This window comes from Heterocephalus glaber, unplaced genomic scaffold (genome assembly GCF_053883595.1).
Source record: "Heterocephalus glaber isolate CG9 unplaced genomic scaffold, H.glaber_assembly_v1.0 deba00000937, whole genome shotgun sequence".
NCBI lineage: Eukaryota > Metazoa > Chordata > Mammalia > Rodentia > Bathyergidae > Heterocephalus > Heterocephalus glaber.
The window spans coordinates 12,168,922-12,185,949 of NW_028258173.1; the positions used below are offsets into that span (position 1 = coordinate 12,168,922).

A 17,028-nucleotide genomic window follows, 5' to 3' on the forward strand; every position below is an offset into this window, starting at 1 on the left:
ATGATATAGTCTGTCTTACCAAATTTTACACCATTTGGCTTAATGTAACTATTAATTATAGTTTTACAATTACAACTAATAATTTTACATGAGATTATTATGTATAACATTTTCTTTGTTCCCTTTTATGTTATTTTAGAAGTGATTGGGGTTTTTTTATATAACTTTTTATTTTTTTATTTTATTTTTATTTTTATTTTTTGCTTAAATTCTTTTATTGGAACATTTTAGGTATACAGTACATTTACATTTATCATTGGGTGCTTGTACCTGTACATGATGTATCTTGGTTCTCATTTTTTCCCCATTACCTGTGCACCCTTCACCCCTCCACCCTTCCCTATTTACATAGTCTTCGTTTCCATTTTTTTTCCTTTTCTCATAATTTTCCCTTTCCATTCTTTCCTTTCCCCATCTCCTCCCACCACCCCTACCCCTTTGGACCTTTTCCTATTTCAAAGTATCAATTATCAGTTATTAATCCTTTGGTTTGAAAGATGCATTGCATCTTTAAAGTGTTTTGTGGAGAAATAGTTCACCAACTGTTCAGACAAATCAGTTTTTCAGGTGCCTCAGTTTGCTCCTGTAAAATGGTGGATCCAATTCTGTTAATGTAACTACCTTTTAGTCCTAATTCAGTGTTTTTTTGGTTTTTTTTGGATGTACATTAACTCATAATCTGCCACCTGGAAACAGTAAAAATAAAATGAAATTAAATACTGTAGCAATTCTATTGGAGCTCTGACTTGAAGAGAAATTTTGAGTAAAAATGATGCCCCCATTGTTGATCTTGTTGATCTCACATTATATAAGTGTAGCAACTATGCCATTGATTGGTAAGGAGCTTTTATTGTTTATAGTAACCAAAGCCTTCAGAGCTTTAATTATAGTATTTTCTATAAAGAAAATCATTAGCTCATTAATTATTCTAAGAAAATCAGAGGTTTTGTGGACTATTGAGTTTTTGAAACTATTAGATTTAAATTAATCAGAAATTGCTCTTTTTAAACTTTTTTGTCTCTTTGAAAGCTACCATTTTATCTTTATACCAGATTACACTTTTTTTTTGGTACTGGGGATCAAATTCGGGACCTTGAGCTTGCAAGGCAGGCGTCAGGATCATCAGATTACACTTTTACCTATAATTTAACTTACTGTATGCTTAATTACTTATGAGTATTAATTTCCAGTATGTGAACATGCATGGAAATAGCTTAAGAATAACACAGGTAAAAAAATTTTAGTGTTTGTTTAAAATGGTTTTTTAACTGTTAAAGCCCATGCATTTAACTATACATGTATTTGCCTTTTCATTCTAGGCTTTCCTGGGTTCTTCTGTATGCAAGTTTTATTTTTCTTATGTCTCTTCTTATGGCAGTCATTGCAACAGCTTCTTCATTATTCCCTAAAAGTAGCAGCTTTGTGATATTTCTACTTTTTTTCCTATATGGATTGTCATCTGTAAGTATTTTAACTTGCAATTAGAATAAAGAACTGTCAAAATATTTGTGAATTTAGCAAACTCTTTCTTTGGTTTAGATATGCTCAGTTTCCCCTGAAAGCTATATTGTTACTAAGTTACTGATAAGTTACTTAATAATAAATGATGTAGCATCTTTGTACTTCCATACTTTTAAGAAGTTAAAAATAGTCAGGGTTTAAATTTATCTTGTTTTTATGTGTTATATACAGTATTTCAGGTATAGTTGAGTCTATTTTTATTTTTATATAGTCAAGTTTATAATTAAAATTGTTCAGTACTGGACTTTTCCCCCTAGTCTTTATGAAATCCTGACTGTTCAAAGTTAAGTTAATTTATGCTACAGGATGATTATTTTAAAAAATGGTTTTGTAAGTATAGCTCTTTAGCAGTCTTGGTACTGGTTTGGCATATTGGCTGAATGCTGAGTTTAGTGATCAGCCTTTGTTATAAGTGGTTCCCAGGCCAGAGTTTAGCTCAGTGGTTCTCATGCCTGCCTTGCAAGTGCAAGGTCCAGAGTTCGATCCCTGGTACCCCCCCCCCCCAAAAAGTGGTTCCAGCTTCCATTCTGATTTGTTTGTACACCCATCCATACCAGTTATTAAGTGTTTTGACTATCACTTCTGCATTTAAAATGATAAATTACAAATAGTATAAGTCAATATGTCCATATATAATTGCCTATTTTTTTTTTTTTTTTGGTACCGGGGATCAAACTCAGGTCCTTGCACTTGCACAGCAGGCGCCAAAACCACTGAGCTAAATTCCCGGCCCCAAATTGCCTAATTTTATATCATATCAGCAGTTAAATGTAAAAGATGGGTCCTGTATTTAAAAGCTTGTTGATGTATTGGTTGTTCACGTATTTTACACATCTAAAGCATGCAAAAACACATGAGGTTCTGTGGTTTCTGTAGTGTAGATGTGATCACATTTGCCTGTGATATAGATAAAACAGTCTTTAATACTTGTCAGTTTAAATTTTTGAAATGCGTATCACTTTGTATGAAAATATCTTACCATGACATTTAGAAATTATAATTATATTTTAATAAGTGTCTTTTCCAATGAAAATAACTTATTTTTTCACAAACACAATTTGTTTTCATGCCAGTGTATATGAAGTATGCATTAATCTTAACATTTCTATGTTACAGGTATTTTTTGCTTTAATGCTGACACCTCTTTTTAAAAAGTCAAAACATGTGGGAATAGTTGAATTTTTTGTCACTGTGGCGTTTGGATTTGTTGGCCTTTTGATAGTCCTCATGGAAAGTTTTCCCAAATCATTAGTGTGGCTTTTCAGTCCTTTTTGTCAGTGTACTTTTTTGATTGGTATTGCACAGGTAGGTAATATGTTAATCTTGCATTCATCAATATTTTTTCCTCTCAAGTTGTATGCAGCATCTTATACTACTTAAATATGACCTGTGATTTGGTAAAAAAAATTATAACTTTATTATAATAAAGAAAAGAAGTTTCACTACTAGAGTACATTTAATGTCTACTTTTTTTTATATTTCTCTGATTTTAAGTTTTTGGAGACCAGCCTGGGTTACACTGTCAGTTAAATGTTTTAACTTCTTCACTTTTTTTTGTTGTTGTTTTTTTTCAAGTAATCTGTTTTGATATAATAACTCAGTTTGTTAGAAGTGATTAGTTTCAATGGCAAGTAATCTAGATTGCTTTATTGCTACCATTTATAAATTTATTTAAGAAGAAACAAAAACGTGCATAGAGTAGAACAAATTTGTCATGAGTGTAGTAGTAAAATAAATAGGCCTGGTGGATTTTATTGGTCTAGACTTCATGGAATTGCCTTACCTGAATAATGTTTAGATTTATAAATTTAATTTTATTTCTCTTATAGGTGTAGTCAGGTTTTAAGTGAAAGAAATGTTATAAAAACATCTTTATATACTAGAACATAAAATTGGTATAAAGTACAAGGAAAAAAATACAATTTTTTTTTTGGTACCGGGGATCGAACTTGAGTCCTTGCGCTTGCACAACAGGTGGCGAAACCACTGAGCTAAATCCCCGGCCCAAAAATATAATTTTTAATATAAGAGAAATGCTAATATTGGTTGACTAGCATATTCTGGTTTTGTGAGACTAAATTAAGATAGATTGTTTATAAATACTAAGTTAAATTTTAATTACCTGAAGCCAGGTGTAGTGGTCTCAAAACTGTAATCCTAGCACTTGGGAGGCTGAGGCAAGAGGATTTCGAGTTCAAGGACAGCCTAGCTACATAACAAGACTAGCCTGGACCATATAGTATAGCAGGTCTGTGTCTCAAAAAAAAAAAAAAAAGACAAATAACAATAAAAAATAAAAATTTTAATTGCTTGAAACCTGGGAGCAGTTATTACTCATTTTGAGAGTCTACTGAATCCCTCTTTTCTTAAAAAGGTAGAATTACAGGTTCATACCTATATTTCTGTTCTGAATGGCAGGGCCTTTCATATCATTTAATTCATCTCTAATTTCACAGATAAGAGGACTGAGATTCAGAGTGGTATAAAGGTTATTCACATAATGGCAAGGCAGAACTTAAATGAGGCCTCAAGCTCTAGTACTCTTTCTATTTCTCTTTCAACTTTGTCACATATTGCTATCAAGAATGCTTTAATAATTGCATTAGTTTACTAAAATTCCTTTTTCAGTATTGGGGAGATACTGAGCACAATTTTGTCCTATAATGTTTGATTTGTTTGCCTTCCATTTGGGCAGTAACCCTTTTGTTTGCTTTAGTTTCTGTTAACATCACATTGTACTTTTACTTCGATAGTCATTACATTAGTACTAAATGTCCCAGAGTTGCTATAGCAAAGTTTAAAATTACAGCATTAAAAACATGATTGAGTTCTGCCGCCTGCCTCTCAAGCGCAAGGTCCTGAGTTTGATCTCCAATGCCAAAAAAAAAAAGATTGAAATGAATTTTTGTGATAAACTTCTGTTTGGTGACATCTTGTTTTCTGATAAATTCATATTACTGATGTATTTAATCTGTTAAAAGGCTCATTTTGGTTACACAAGATAAAATGAATAACACTAGTGTTAGCTTCTGCTTTTTCTCACTATAATAAAGTTGGTGTTCCTATATTTTAGGTCATGCATTTGGAAGATTTTGATGAAGGTGCTTTGTTTTCTAATTTGACTGAAGGCCCATATCCTCTAATTATTACTATTATCATGCTGGCACTTAATAGTATTTTCTATGTTCTCCTGGCTGTCTATCTCGATCAGGTCATTCCAGGTATGCTGCTGGTTACTGAATTTTACTGTAAGGATTTTTAGGGGTTTTTGTCCACGTAGGGTCAAAATACAGGGTTAATTTTTTTTATTCTGTAGAGTATCTTAAGTTATATTGATAAGACTTTTAATTTGATTTTGAATAAACATATTTTAAACCTTGGGTTTCGGACAGTAGTGAACCTAAGAAGATGGTGTAGAGAAAATAGTTTATTTTGAGACACACATCCCTTGCTGAATTTAACTCGTTCCCTACTCAAATCTTTTTAAGAGTCTTTATTGTTTTTCCCTCTTAGGTAAAATAAGATTACTGTGAAGTAATCTTGTAACTCCTACCACTCTTCTTTATCTTCTGTCATGCATGTATAACCAACTTGTAATAGTAATACTAAACATTTAATACCTCTTTCCTTTTCCCTATGCGTTCTCCAGTACTTAGTCCTGTCTTTAGCTCATGTAACTTTTAAAATTAAATAACAATTCATTTCATGTCTTTATGATTAAAAAACTGTTTTTCAGAAATAATTTGTATAGCTCAGTTTTTAATTTTTATTTTTCAGGGGAATTTGGCTTACGGAGATCATCTTTATATTTTCTAAAACCATCATATTGGTCAAAAAACAAAAGAAATTATAAGGAGTTATCAGAAGGCAATGTTAATGGGAGTATTAGTGTTAGTGAAATTGTTGAGCCTATTTCTTCAGAATTTATAGGCAAAGAAGCCATAAGGTATGATTTAATCTTTGGCAGTTTAGGTATAAAAGCTGTGATGGAAACTACCACATTTAAATTGTTTTTGATATGTTTGTAAGTATGGTATCTTAGATTTGGTAGATAAGTATTTTTTTAAAATGTAGTGTTAGTGTAGGCTACTTTTCTTTAAAATTCTCATTTTCTTAGCAAAAAATTATCAAATTTTTATAAAATCATAACAGTAATAAAATCCAGTATCTATACAATTAAACTATTTATACTGCTGTCAGTTATGTAGACAGAATATTCTGCAATTTGATTCATGCTACATTGTCTTGTATAACATGTTAAATTGTTTTAGTTTCCTAGATCTTTAGTGTTCTGTGACAAATTAGAATAATACTTTAATTTTTAAGAACTAAAAGAATTCATTATTATTCCATCCTATATTAGTTGATTCCAAATTTAAGAAAAAATAATTAGAAGGAAAAGAACAAATTGAAAAAGAGTGAAGTATAATGTGTTTTTGTTTTTTGTACTGGGGATTGAACTCAGGTCCTTGTGCTTGCACAGCAGGCGGCAAAACCGCTGAGCTAAATCCCCAGCCCATGTTTTTTTAATTTAAGAAAAATGTATAGAAATAAGAGAGTGTCAAAATACCTAAGACATAAGCAGTGGGACAGTCATCAGCATTCTGAAAGATGAAATTTAAACTGATTAATAAAATCATTAATTCTGTGTACAAAAATTTCATGTGGAGTGAAACAATCACTTCATATTCATGGACAGTTTGATAGGTGGACCGGCATGAAGTGCTATTCAGTTTATATCCCTCTGCTAATATTACAAGTATTTTAGATAAAAAGAAATCCTTAAATTGCTTGAATCAAATGCTTCTCTTATTTTTAGAAGTTGACTTAGCATGAAAAATAAATGAATGATACTTAAAATGGACAGGAGAGGAACAGGGCTAGGAATGTAGCTCAGGGGTAGAGTGCTTGTCTAGCACAGGTGAGACCCTGGTTTTGATCCCATCACTACCCCCCAAAAAAGCATTATATAAAATAATGTTGTGTGATACTATACTTACTATCAACTTTCTTTGACTCCTTGTTTTAGTAGGAAGATACTTTATTATTCCTGCTAAATAATGACAGTTTTTTTATTCTTCAGTTTTGATACAAGAATGCCAATTTTTGGGGGGACACATGACCATAAAATCTTTTTTCCAGCCAACCTCCTTCTCCCCCAAAACAAAACACAAACCAACATTTAAATAACTTATCTCAACGTAGGAATACAACCCTTCTTTAATGCTTAGAAAGTACCAAGTTTTGCTAGAGATACACACTCAGTTCAAATTTTATAGCATATATTGTAAGATAAGACAACTTTAGAAAAATTAAATAATAAATACATTTCTTTAAATACTTTTAATAGAAAACTATGTTTTTCAGAATAAGTGGTATTCAGAAGACATACAAAAAGAAGAATGAAAATGTGGAGGCTTTAAGAAGTAAGTAGCTTTCCTAGGATTTGGTTCATAGTCTTAAAGTACAAATGGAAAAACAATTTGCATATTTACTGAAATATTTAAACTCTTTTATAATTATCTGTCTTGCTTTTAGAGGTTTTATGTAATATAATAAAACTAACATTTTATTGGACATAAAACCAACAAGTAGTATCTGTTAAGGTAAAAAATACCTATTTGAGCAAGTTTATATCCTTTTTCATTTTATTATTATGTATGTGTATACATACTAGTTCTTTTTAAAAAAATTCTTTTATAGGGAAGCGTGGAGGGGCTGAAGGGAGGGCTAGGAATGGGGAAAAAAAAAGAACCAAGATGCATTATGTAAAGGTACAATTCCCAATGAGAAATGTAATTGTGTTGTATACCTAAAATGTACCAATAAAAGAATTTAACAAAAGAAAAAATAAGTACAAAAAAAACAATTCTTTTAACCCAATGTAGGATTTCTGAATCTCAGCACTCTACTGATACTTAGGGCCTGATAATCCTTCTTGTGGGAACTGTACTGAAAATTGTATTATGTTTAACAGTATGTTAGGGGTCCTCCAGAACCAGTAGAATATACATATACACTGATACTGCTAATTCTTTTGACTTTATTCTGGTTGGGGATAGTGGTATGTTAATATGATTCTAATTTGCATTTACCTAGCAAAAATACTATTGATCACCTTTTCATATGATTACTGGGATTTTTTTTTTTTTTTTTTACCTGAAGTGCCTAATCAAGTTTTTTCTACATTTTAGATAAGACCTTTGTTAGATAAGGGTATTCAGCTACCCACCCAAGTCTGAAGCTTGCCTTTTCATTCTGATAATAATATCTGCTTTTGTTGAGTACAAGTTCTTAATGTAGATAATATCTAATTCATGGGTCTGTTGTTTAATGGTTACAGTGCTTTTTGAGTCTTGTTTTATTTAACATTGGAGCTTATATATAGCCTCTAATGTAGGGGTTTTTTTCAGCTGGAAATTATTGCTAATGCAGAGATGCAAGAGAAAGAAATAAAAAACATCCAGACTGGAAAGGAAGCAGTGAAACTATTTACAGTTAACTTGATTTGTCTATTTAGAAACTTGTTAGATCCCTATAATACAGATAGTAAAACTGAAAAGTGAGCTTAGGTAACAGGAAACAAGATAAATATGGAAAAATCAATTGTAGTTTTACGTACCACCAACAAATAATTGGAAAATAAAATTAAAAATAGTATTAACTGGCTTAAAAATATTATTTACAGATAAATCAAACAAAAGACGTAGGAGACTTGTATATTGAAAAGTACAAAACATTGCTGAGAGAAATTGAGAGTTAAATACATTGAGAGAGATGCTATATTCAAGGATTGGAAGACTCAGTGTTTAGGTGTGAGTTCTATCAAAACTTCCAACAGTTTTAAACTCCATCAAAATCCTATTAGGCTTTTTTTTGGTTGATGTTTGACATTCAGTAATTCATATGTAAATGCAGATGACCTAAAATCAACAAAACAACTTGAAAAAGAGCAAGGTCCCAAGGAGGACTAGCATTCTTGTTTTAAGACTTCTTATAAATACTAAAATAATTAGGATAGTGATTTTGGTATGAAAGCAACAGAGAAGTAGATAGTAAAATAGAGAGTACAGAAATAGTACCTATATTTATGTGGATAATGATTTTCAACGGAAGTGCAATGAATTTAATAAAGAATACACTTTTCAAAAATTATTGTTTAGGGCTGGGGATTTTCATACGGTTCCAGCGCCTGCCTTGTAAGCACAAGGTCCAGAGTTTGATCCCCCGTAAAAAAAAAAAAAAAAAAAAATTACTGTTTAAACAATCTTATAGATATACTGGTATATCTTCAAAATAAAAACTAGAGAGACGTGAATGTTGGTCTATACTTGGCACCATATACAAAAGCTAACAGAAAATAGATCATACACTTAAATGCAAAACTTAAAACAGTGAAACTTACAGAACAAAAACATAGGGGGAATCCTATGGGTTAGACTTTGCATTGGATGAAAGTTTCTTAGCTATGACACCAAAAGCACAAACTACAGTAAGTCTCCAACTTACCAAAGAGTTCCATCTGGGAGGATTGTTCCTAAGTTGGTTTCGTTCATAAATTGACAAAGTGACTCTTATACGTTACACTTGTGAAAGTTTGTAAGTCAAATGTTCATAAGTAGGGGACTTGCTATATAAAATAACCAATTCATAGGTGAAAGTATAAAAATTAGTCATCTATTTGTAAGACACTGGTAAAAAAATGAAAAAACAAATCACTGACCTGGAGGAAATATTTGTAAATCATATACCTAATAAAAGACTTCTATCCAGAATATGCAAACAAAATCCAACTAATAAAGAGTATTTGAACAGATTTGGCCAGTGAAGAAAAAGGATAGCAAATAAGTACATGAAGTTATGTCCAACAATACTCTTCAGGGTAATGCAAGTTAAAATTACAGTGAGATATCATTGCATAACTACTAAAGTGATTAAGATTAAAAAGACTGATCATAGCCTATGTGTTTGGTGAGGATGTAGAATAATTCGAACTCTCAAACATTGCTGGAGGGAACATAAAATTGTACAGCTATGTTGGAAAATAGCAGTTTGTCAAAAAGTTAAATATAAACCTGCTATGTGATCCAGTCATTCCATTTCTAGGTAAGAAACTAGAAATGAAAGAATGTGCCCATGAAAATAAACATGAGCGTTCATTGAAAAGTTTTATGTCATAACCCCAGACTAGATATAACCTAATTGTCTATCAGCAGATAAATGAATAAATCAAATGTAGCGTATCCATACAGTGAAATATATGCTGCTTAGCAATAAAGAAGAATGGACTGTTGATACATGCTACAACATGAATGAATCCCCAAATTTATGTTAAAAGAAGTCAGATATAAAGAAATATATATAATTCCATTTATATAAAATTATAGAAAAACAAATGATAGTGAAAGAAGGCAGGTCAGCGGGTTGCTGGAGATGAGTGGAAGTGGGTGGGAAGAAACAGAGGAAATTTTAAAGGGAGCAGCATTAATGTTTTGTGGGCAATAGGGGTAGGCTCTTGGTAGTAGTGGTAGTTTCACAGCTGTATGTACATACCAAAACCTACCAGATTGTTAACATATGTAGTATATTGTTTATCACCCCTGCCTCAGTAATGCTGTTTAAAAATTAAATCTAGGTGATTACATACGTGTATTTTAGCTTCTGGACTGTATTCTCTTCCACTGATCTATGTAACCATCACTATTTCTATACTATTTTAACTAATACTGGTTTATAGTTAGTCTTGAGAATTTCCAGTGTTGTATTTTGGGTTCTTACAATCCCATGTAAATATTAGAATTAACCTCTGTATATGGGAGCACATTCAGGTAATCCTAGCACTATGGGAGACTGAGACAGGAGTATCACAAATTCGAGCCTTAGCCTGGGCAACTCAATGACTTAGTGAAACCCTCTTTCAAAAAAATAAAAAACAAAATATGAGCTAAGCATGCAGTGCACCCGAGTTTAATCCACAGCACCCCCCACCCCAATTTTTTTTAATCAGCTTGTCAGTCTCCACCAGTGTGCCTGTTTTGGTGAGTTGTTTGACTATTTTATTTAAATTTACAAAATTCGTTTTTTCAGGTTATTTTTAATAATCTTTTTCTTTGATGGTATTGGAATTGAACCCAGAAAGTACTGAGTTACATCCCAGCCCATTTTCATTTTTTATTTTGAAACAGGGTCTCACTGTGTTGCCTGTGGTGACCTTCAACTTGTGATCCTCATGGTTCAGCTTCCCAAGCGTGCACCACTAAGCCTAGTGTAAAATCTTTTTAATGTCTGTGTAATCTATAATCATATCCTCCTTTCATTGTGTATTGAGTAATTTATAATTCCTTTTTTTATAAGTCTTATATGTTTTTTTAATTAATTTTTACTAGGAGTCAGTTTTTGGCTTTGTTGATTTTCTCTATCATAATTTGCTTTGCATTTCATTGATTTATATTTTTATCTTTGTAATTTCTGAATTAAGATTTTGTTTGGGCTTAATTTATGCTGCTTTTTCTAGATTCTTATTTATCTATTTATGTCTTATAAGCCCCCAGAAGCATAGACACTATTAAGGTAGCCATTATTTTACTATGTCCTGATGAGTGTCTGGTTTGGTTGTGAAGTCCTTCAGGCACCTAGTGGGTTACCTGGGGCTAGGTAGTAGCTTGGATAGCATTGCTGGCTTTAATAGGCTGCTCTCTTAGTGGTTTTTAGAATTATTTGCTTCTGTTCCACGTGATCTCTCATCCTTCAACTGCCTAGCTGTAGTGTAAGAGCACTACAGTATTTTATATTGTGCTGTTTCTTGCTCTTCCTCTGTTAGCTTCAGTTGTACATACCTGTTTTTAGTCATTGTCTGAGATGTTACACATCTCTGATTTATAAATTACTGCTTTACTCTTCTCCAGATAAAGAAGGCAAGGACCTCACTTTTATTTTTGTTCTAATTTATTTAGTATTGTTTTCATGTATCTTAATCTGACATATATTTTAAACCAAAAATAATGTTTTTAAAGGACAGTTCATTTAGATTTACCTATATATTTACCACATCATTTATTACTTTATGCATTAGATCTCCCAGCTAGGGTAATTTTCCTTCTGCATGAAGATTTTTGAGTATTTCCTGCCAGTGATATATTCAGTTTTTGTTTGAAAATATCTTTTATTCACCTTCAATTTTTAAAGGTATTTCTCTGAATGTTTTAAGTTAGGCAGTTACATTGTTTCAGCATTTTAAAACCTAATTTGTTTTTCCTTGTTTGGATTGTTTTGGTTGCAAAGAAAACTACAACAGTTGTATAATTCCTTTGTATTTGTTATGTTCATTTTCTCTGGCTGTTTTTAAAGATGTTTTTCTTTGTTTTTAGTTTTCTAAAATTTTACTACAACATACTTCCTGGGTGTTTTTGTTTGCATTAACATTTATACTGCTTTGGTTATGTAGTACTCTTTAATTTGTTTCTTGATATCTTTTATTTTACAAAATTCTCAGATATTTCTTTTCAAATATTGTTTCCTCTCTATTCTCTTTTTTCTCATTTATGATCATTATTACTTGTGACAACTTTTAATCTCATTTATCTTGTATTTGCCAGTCTGAATTGCTTATTCTTTGGTCTAGATATATATTCTGATTGCTTTCTTTTCTTTTCTTTTCTTTTGGTACTGGGGCTCGAACCCAGAACCTTGTACTGTGAGGCAGGTGCTGTGCTGCTGAACTACGTCTGTGGCCCACTCTGATTTCTTTTTAATCACTAAGTTTTCTTCAATTGAGTTTAATTTGTTGATAAACTATCTTTTGAAGTGTTAATTTCACCTTTTCCAGATTTTGTAATTGCACTTAATTTGTGTGTGTGTGGTTTCTAGTTATTTGCCACCTCTGTGTTGTGTAAAAATGATAACATGGTTATTTAAAAATCTTTGTTGTATGATGCCAACATCTGCTTTTCCAATAGGTCTGTTTCAGTTACTTGTCTTACCTGCTTCTGTCTGATTATTTTTGACTGAATGCTGCTCATAACATGTGAATGATTATAGGTATGTGGATAAGTTGTGATAATTGTAGGTACCTGGATAATGTAATGATGTGTTACTGCTCTAGAGAGGATTTGTCTTTGCTTCTAGCTTACAGCTGTGGAGATACTAGAAATCTTAGGTCACCTTCATCAGCTCAGGGGTGAAATGACTTGAAGCTGGATTTTAGTTTCTGTCAGGCACAGAATAAGTCTGATTTACCATTACTCCTAAAGTTTAGTTCTTTAAGATTCCAGTCAAAAGCCTAAGAGGTTTTACTGAAGTATTGTTCTCTCAATTTTGTGTCTCTTCAAAACTCTCCTTAGCCTATTATATACTCTGTTGTCACTTTCACTTTTAAAACTGACAGATATCTTAGCCTTACTCGTTCTTCATATATTTACCATCTTTCTACCACTAACCTGCCACGGCCCTCAAACAGATGATCATCTTTGAAACTGGCCAGCTTTTTCTTGTTCTTAGAAGGATTGGTTTAACATATTGCAACTGGCTGGTACCACCATACTTACATTACTGTCCCATCAGGTGGTTTGTAATGACCTACAGGGAGAAGTCTGAATTACAGCCAGGCCCTGCTGTGAACATGTTAAACCACTTACTTTGCCTCTTTATCTTGCAAATAATTTTGTATTAGAATATAAATTGTAGTATTGATAGTTTATATTGAACTCTTAGATGACTGAGAATAGGGAAGAACCCAATAATAAGAGACCTTTATTACATCTTTGCTCATAATAAAGAAAGGCTTTGCTATATATGGTCAAGCCCAGTTCCAGGCTTTCATAGATGGTTTCTATTAGGGACAGAGTACTTCTGACTAACTCTTACTCCTAAAGTTTAGTCCTTTAAGATCCCAATGAAAGGCAGTCCTGTAAGGTATGTTCCCTAAGTTTCTGTACTCGTTAGGTATGTGACTTGAACTCTTGCCCTCCTGCTTAAGTGTTTGAACCTTGATAATAGTTCTTTAATACTTCACAGCATATGAGTTGACATCTTAGTAAATTTGTTGAAAATAAAACTATCATCTGTCTTAAGATGAATTTCATTCCTTGTAATTGAAAGGATTATAATGTTAATATGTATTAACTAAAAAAATTATAGCTTTTTTTAATGAACCATTTGAGCTTCACTAATCTATTTTATATGAATGCTTCCTTAAAAAATCATAGGTCTGGCTTTTGATCTGTAGGGCATAGATGAGAAATATATGCTCAGAGGGTCTTGGTTACTTTTTGAGCTGATTTTTCAACATTTAGTCCCTGGCTTCAGTGACTCTAAACAACTTTTCTGTGTAGATTATTATGTAATAAATTGCCATCTCACAAAACAGCTCCTGGACACTTACTTGAAGGTGAAGCCCTGCATGTGATGATTTATCAGTTGATTGTAAAAGTAGGATTGACCAGTTCATCTAAGAGTTATTAAAAAAAATTCTAGAATGGCTACTGCCATTTCTGGTTAATGTCTTGGGCAGGAATGAAAATTAATTGGGAGCTCAAAGTATCTGTTTTAATTCAAAGTGTAAGCACATCTAGGGGGAAAGCCTTCCAGATCATTACCGTTAGCTGAGATACCTTACCATACTCTCTTTAGAAGGAAAATCAATGTACTTTCCTGAGTTATAAATTTATAGTTAGTAGGGCAAAGGGCATGGTGGGCCTGCTATCTTCTAAACTCAGATCAACAGATTCCAAACTTCTGTGTGTGGTATTGTCAGGCTGGAGAAAGTAACTTTAGGACTACTGCACTGATGTAGAGTTTGGAACCTCCTAAATAGAAGTACTAAAACCTTTAAACATAGTAGCTATATCTCTACACATGGTTCATAGATATTTTTCTCCCAGATGTGGTATACACCCTGATATCCTGGGATTTGTAATCCGTAGCATGATACTTTTATTGAGTGATTACTTTTTCTTTTATATAAAGATATCAGAAAATGAATCTTGTATTTCCCTGTATTATAGAACTCATCTGAGTTTATTTACCTGTAAACATAATTTTCTGTGAAATACCTTAAAAGAATACTTCACTAATACATTGCATTTCAGATTAATATATGTGGATACACATGTGTACATATGCACAGTTTATATGCGTCATAGTTTATATCCGTCGTTTTCATATGTGATACTTTATATGTGTCACTGGTATAGTCATGAGTTTCTTACTTCATCCTTATTTCCTACACTGTAGCTTTAAGATACTATATGTTTTTGTTGCAGTTTCCCGTCCTTCTTTTTCTTTGGATTGTGATAAATTTTCTTTCTTATTTTATATTTCAGCCTTAGCCTAGTGTCTTGACTGTTTTCTGCCTTATCATTTTAGATCCCTCTCTTGTCTTCCTTTACTCATCCATCCATCCAGTGATAATCTGTTCACTAAAATGGAACCTTTCAGTTATTTGCTTAGCCATTTCTCTACTGTGATTAATTTGGGATTATTTATTTATTTATTTATGGCAATGCATTTGACATATCTGTAAATACCTTTGAGAGATAATTTTTTGTTGTTGTTTTCTCTTGGAAATTCCCTAAAATCATTACACAGAAAACTTCCTAATAGTTTTTTTTACACCCTAATTTTTACTATATGAACAAGTCAAAACCTTTTTTATTTACTTTTACCATTTCTACCATTGACTAACAAGCTATTTAAATTTGAATATTTCTTTCAATTTATTGCCCTACTTTAAGATTCCTCAAGTATTATGTGTCTTGTGTAGCAAAACAAATAAAAATCATATTTGTTTATGTTGAGTTTTCTTTATTCCTGAACTAGATTTGTCATTTGACATATATGAGGGTCAGATTACTGCATTACTTGGCCATAGTGGAACGGGAAAGAGTACATTGATGAATATTCTTTGTGGACTATGCCCGCCTTCTGATGGTGAGAGTTTTTCAGTCTAAAAAAATTCTTTTACTTTGTTTTATTAATGTTATTAACTGAGATATTACAGTATACTGTATTTATCCTTTAAGTGTATACAGGATTATTTTTGCCAGTGATTTGGGACCAACTTCTGTATCTGTGAAGGTGTTTTCTCTACTACTCACATTTGGTTGTTTTTCAATACAAAATAAAAAGTCCATCATGTTTAATAAAGTGAAAAGGATCTAATTTTGTTGCTATTTTTATCACATAGTTAAGTATGTGTCTTCATGTTCTTTATTTTCAAGGAAGGGTAAATCAGTAACTAATTTGAAATTAAATTAGACCTGTAGACTATTTCAGGTTAAGAAAGTAAATATAAATTTCCAAATATATAGCAATAATTCAAAAGAATGGTAAATATCAATGCTATCTCCTAAAATAAAAATTTAGGAGCATACCTCAAAGGTATAATTTTGATCTGTAATTGTTCTATAGGTAAGTATTCAATAAGGAAGCCTCATGTTTCTACAGTAACCAAAACATGGCAGTAAAATAAATATTTTACTTTATAAAATGGCTAAACTATGTTTAATCTGTATTTCAACCTTTTAAATGCAGTTCAACTTTTGAAGTTATTTTAGTTTTGTTCTTTATCCTTAATTATGCCACTTTTGGATTTAATCATAATATCTAACATTTATTTAAAGATCCATGATTTTTATTATAGCTATTTATAAATTATCACCTTAACAGTTCTTTAGTAGGCTGTATTAGTATTCAGTTTATAGAAGAAAAAAGCTGGAATTCAGAAGCATTAAGTAATTTGTTTAAGACCACAGAGATAGCATAAAACTATTAGTTCTTCGATCTCTCCACTATTTTCAAAATGAAGAAAAATTGTTACTGGAATATAATTATAAATGATACATCAATAGATGTTTATGTTTAGTGTTAATTTGTTAATTCCTTGCTCCTTCCATAGTGTAATATGGCCTGGAAGTGAAGGAAAATGAGATTGATATATAAATGGAGGCATATCACTAATAATATGGAAATGAGTCTGAATTATATATTTCAAATTTATATTAATTCTTTATATATCTATCGCAACTACATAATTAGTTATTAGGATATAGGAAAATACATGCATTTTAATACTTAACATGTTTAATATAAATATATACTTTGCTTTTAGGGTTTGCATCTATCTATGGACATAGAGTCTCAGAAATAGATGAAATGTTTGAAGCAAGAAAAATGATCGGTATTTGTCCACAGTTAGATATACACTTTGACGTTTTGACAGTAGAAGAAAATTTATCAATTTTGGCTTCAATCAAAGGAATACCAGCCAACAATATAATACAAGAAGTATGTTATTCATATAGAAATCTTCACTCTATTCCTTATAAATTAACAACCTTTTGTTAATAACTTGTACAATAAAAATATGCTTGAGAAAGCTAAATATAAAACTTCTATTAAGCCTGTAAACAGAAAAGAATTGTACATAATTTGGAGTAAATGCTTTAGTATATATAAAATAGCCCTTGTTTTTTCTGGAGGATACTTGTTTCCTCGCATCTCCTCTGCCCA

General features: G+C 31.6%; 1 protein-coding gene across 5 annotated transcripts in view; it reads left to right on the top strand.

Annotated features, from left to right (window-relative positions):
* Positions 1 to 17,028, top strand: part of Abca5 (ATP binding cassette subfamily A member 5) — a 67,577-nt gene that overhangs the window by 14,758 nt on the left and 35,791 nt on the right. For all 5 annotated transcript variants that reach the window (XM_087208565.1, XM_087208570.1, XM_087208569.1 and 2 more), the window contains exons 7-13: positions 1,320 to 1,461; positions 2,638 to 2,826; positions 4,595 to 4,742; positions 5,299 to 5,467; positions 6,889 to 6,947; positions 15,337 to 15,447; positions 16,628 to 16,803. In XM_087208565.1, the coding sequence (XP_087064691.1) occupies positions 1,320 to 1,461; positions 2,638 to 2,826; positions 4,595 to 4,742; positions 5,299 to 5,467; positions 6,889 to 6,947; positions 15,337 to 15,447; positions 16,628 to 16,803 (994 nt within the window). The remainder of the gene's footprint in view (positions 1 to 1,319; positions 1,462 to 2,637; positions 2,827 to 4,594; positions 4,743 to 5,298; positions 5,468 to 6,888; positions 6,948 to 15,336; positions 15,448 to 16,627; positions 16,804 to 17,028) is intronic.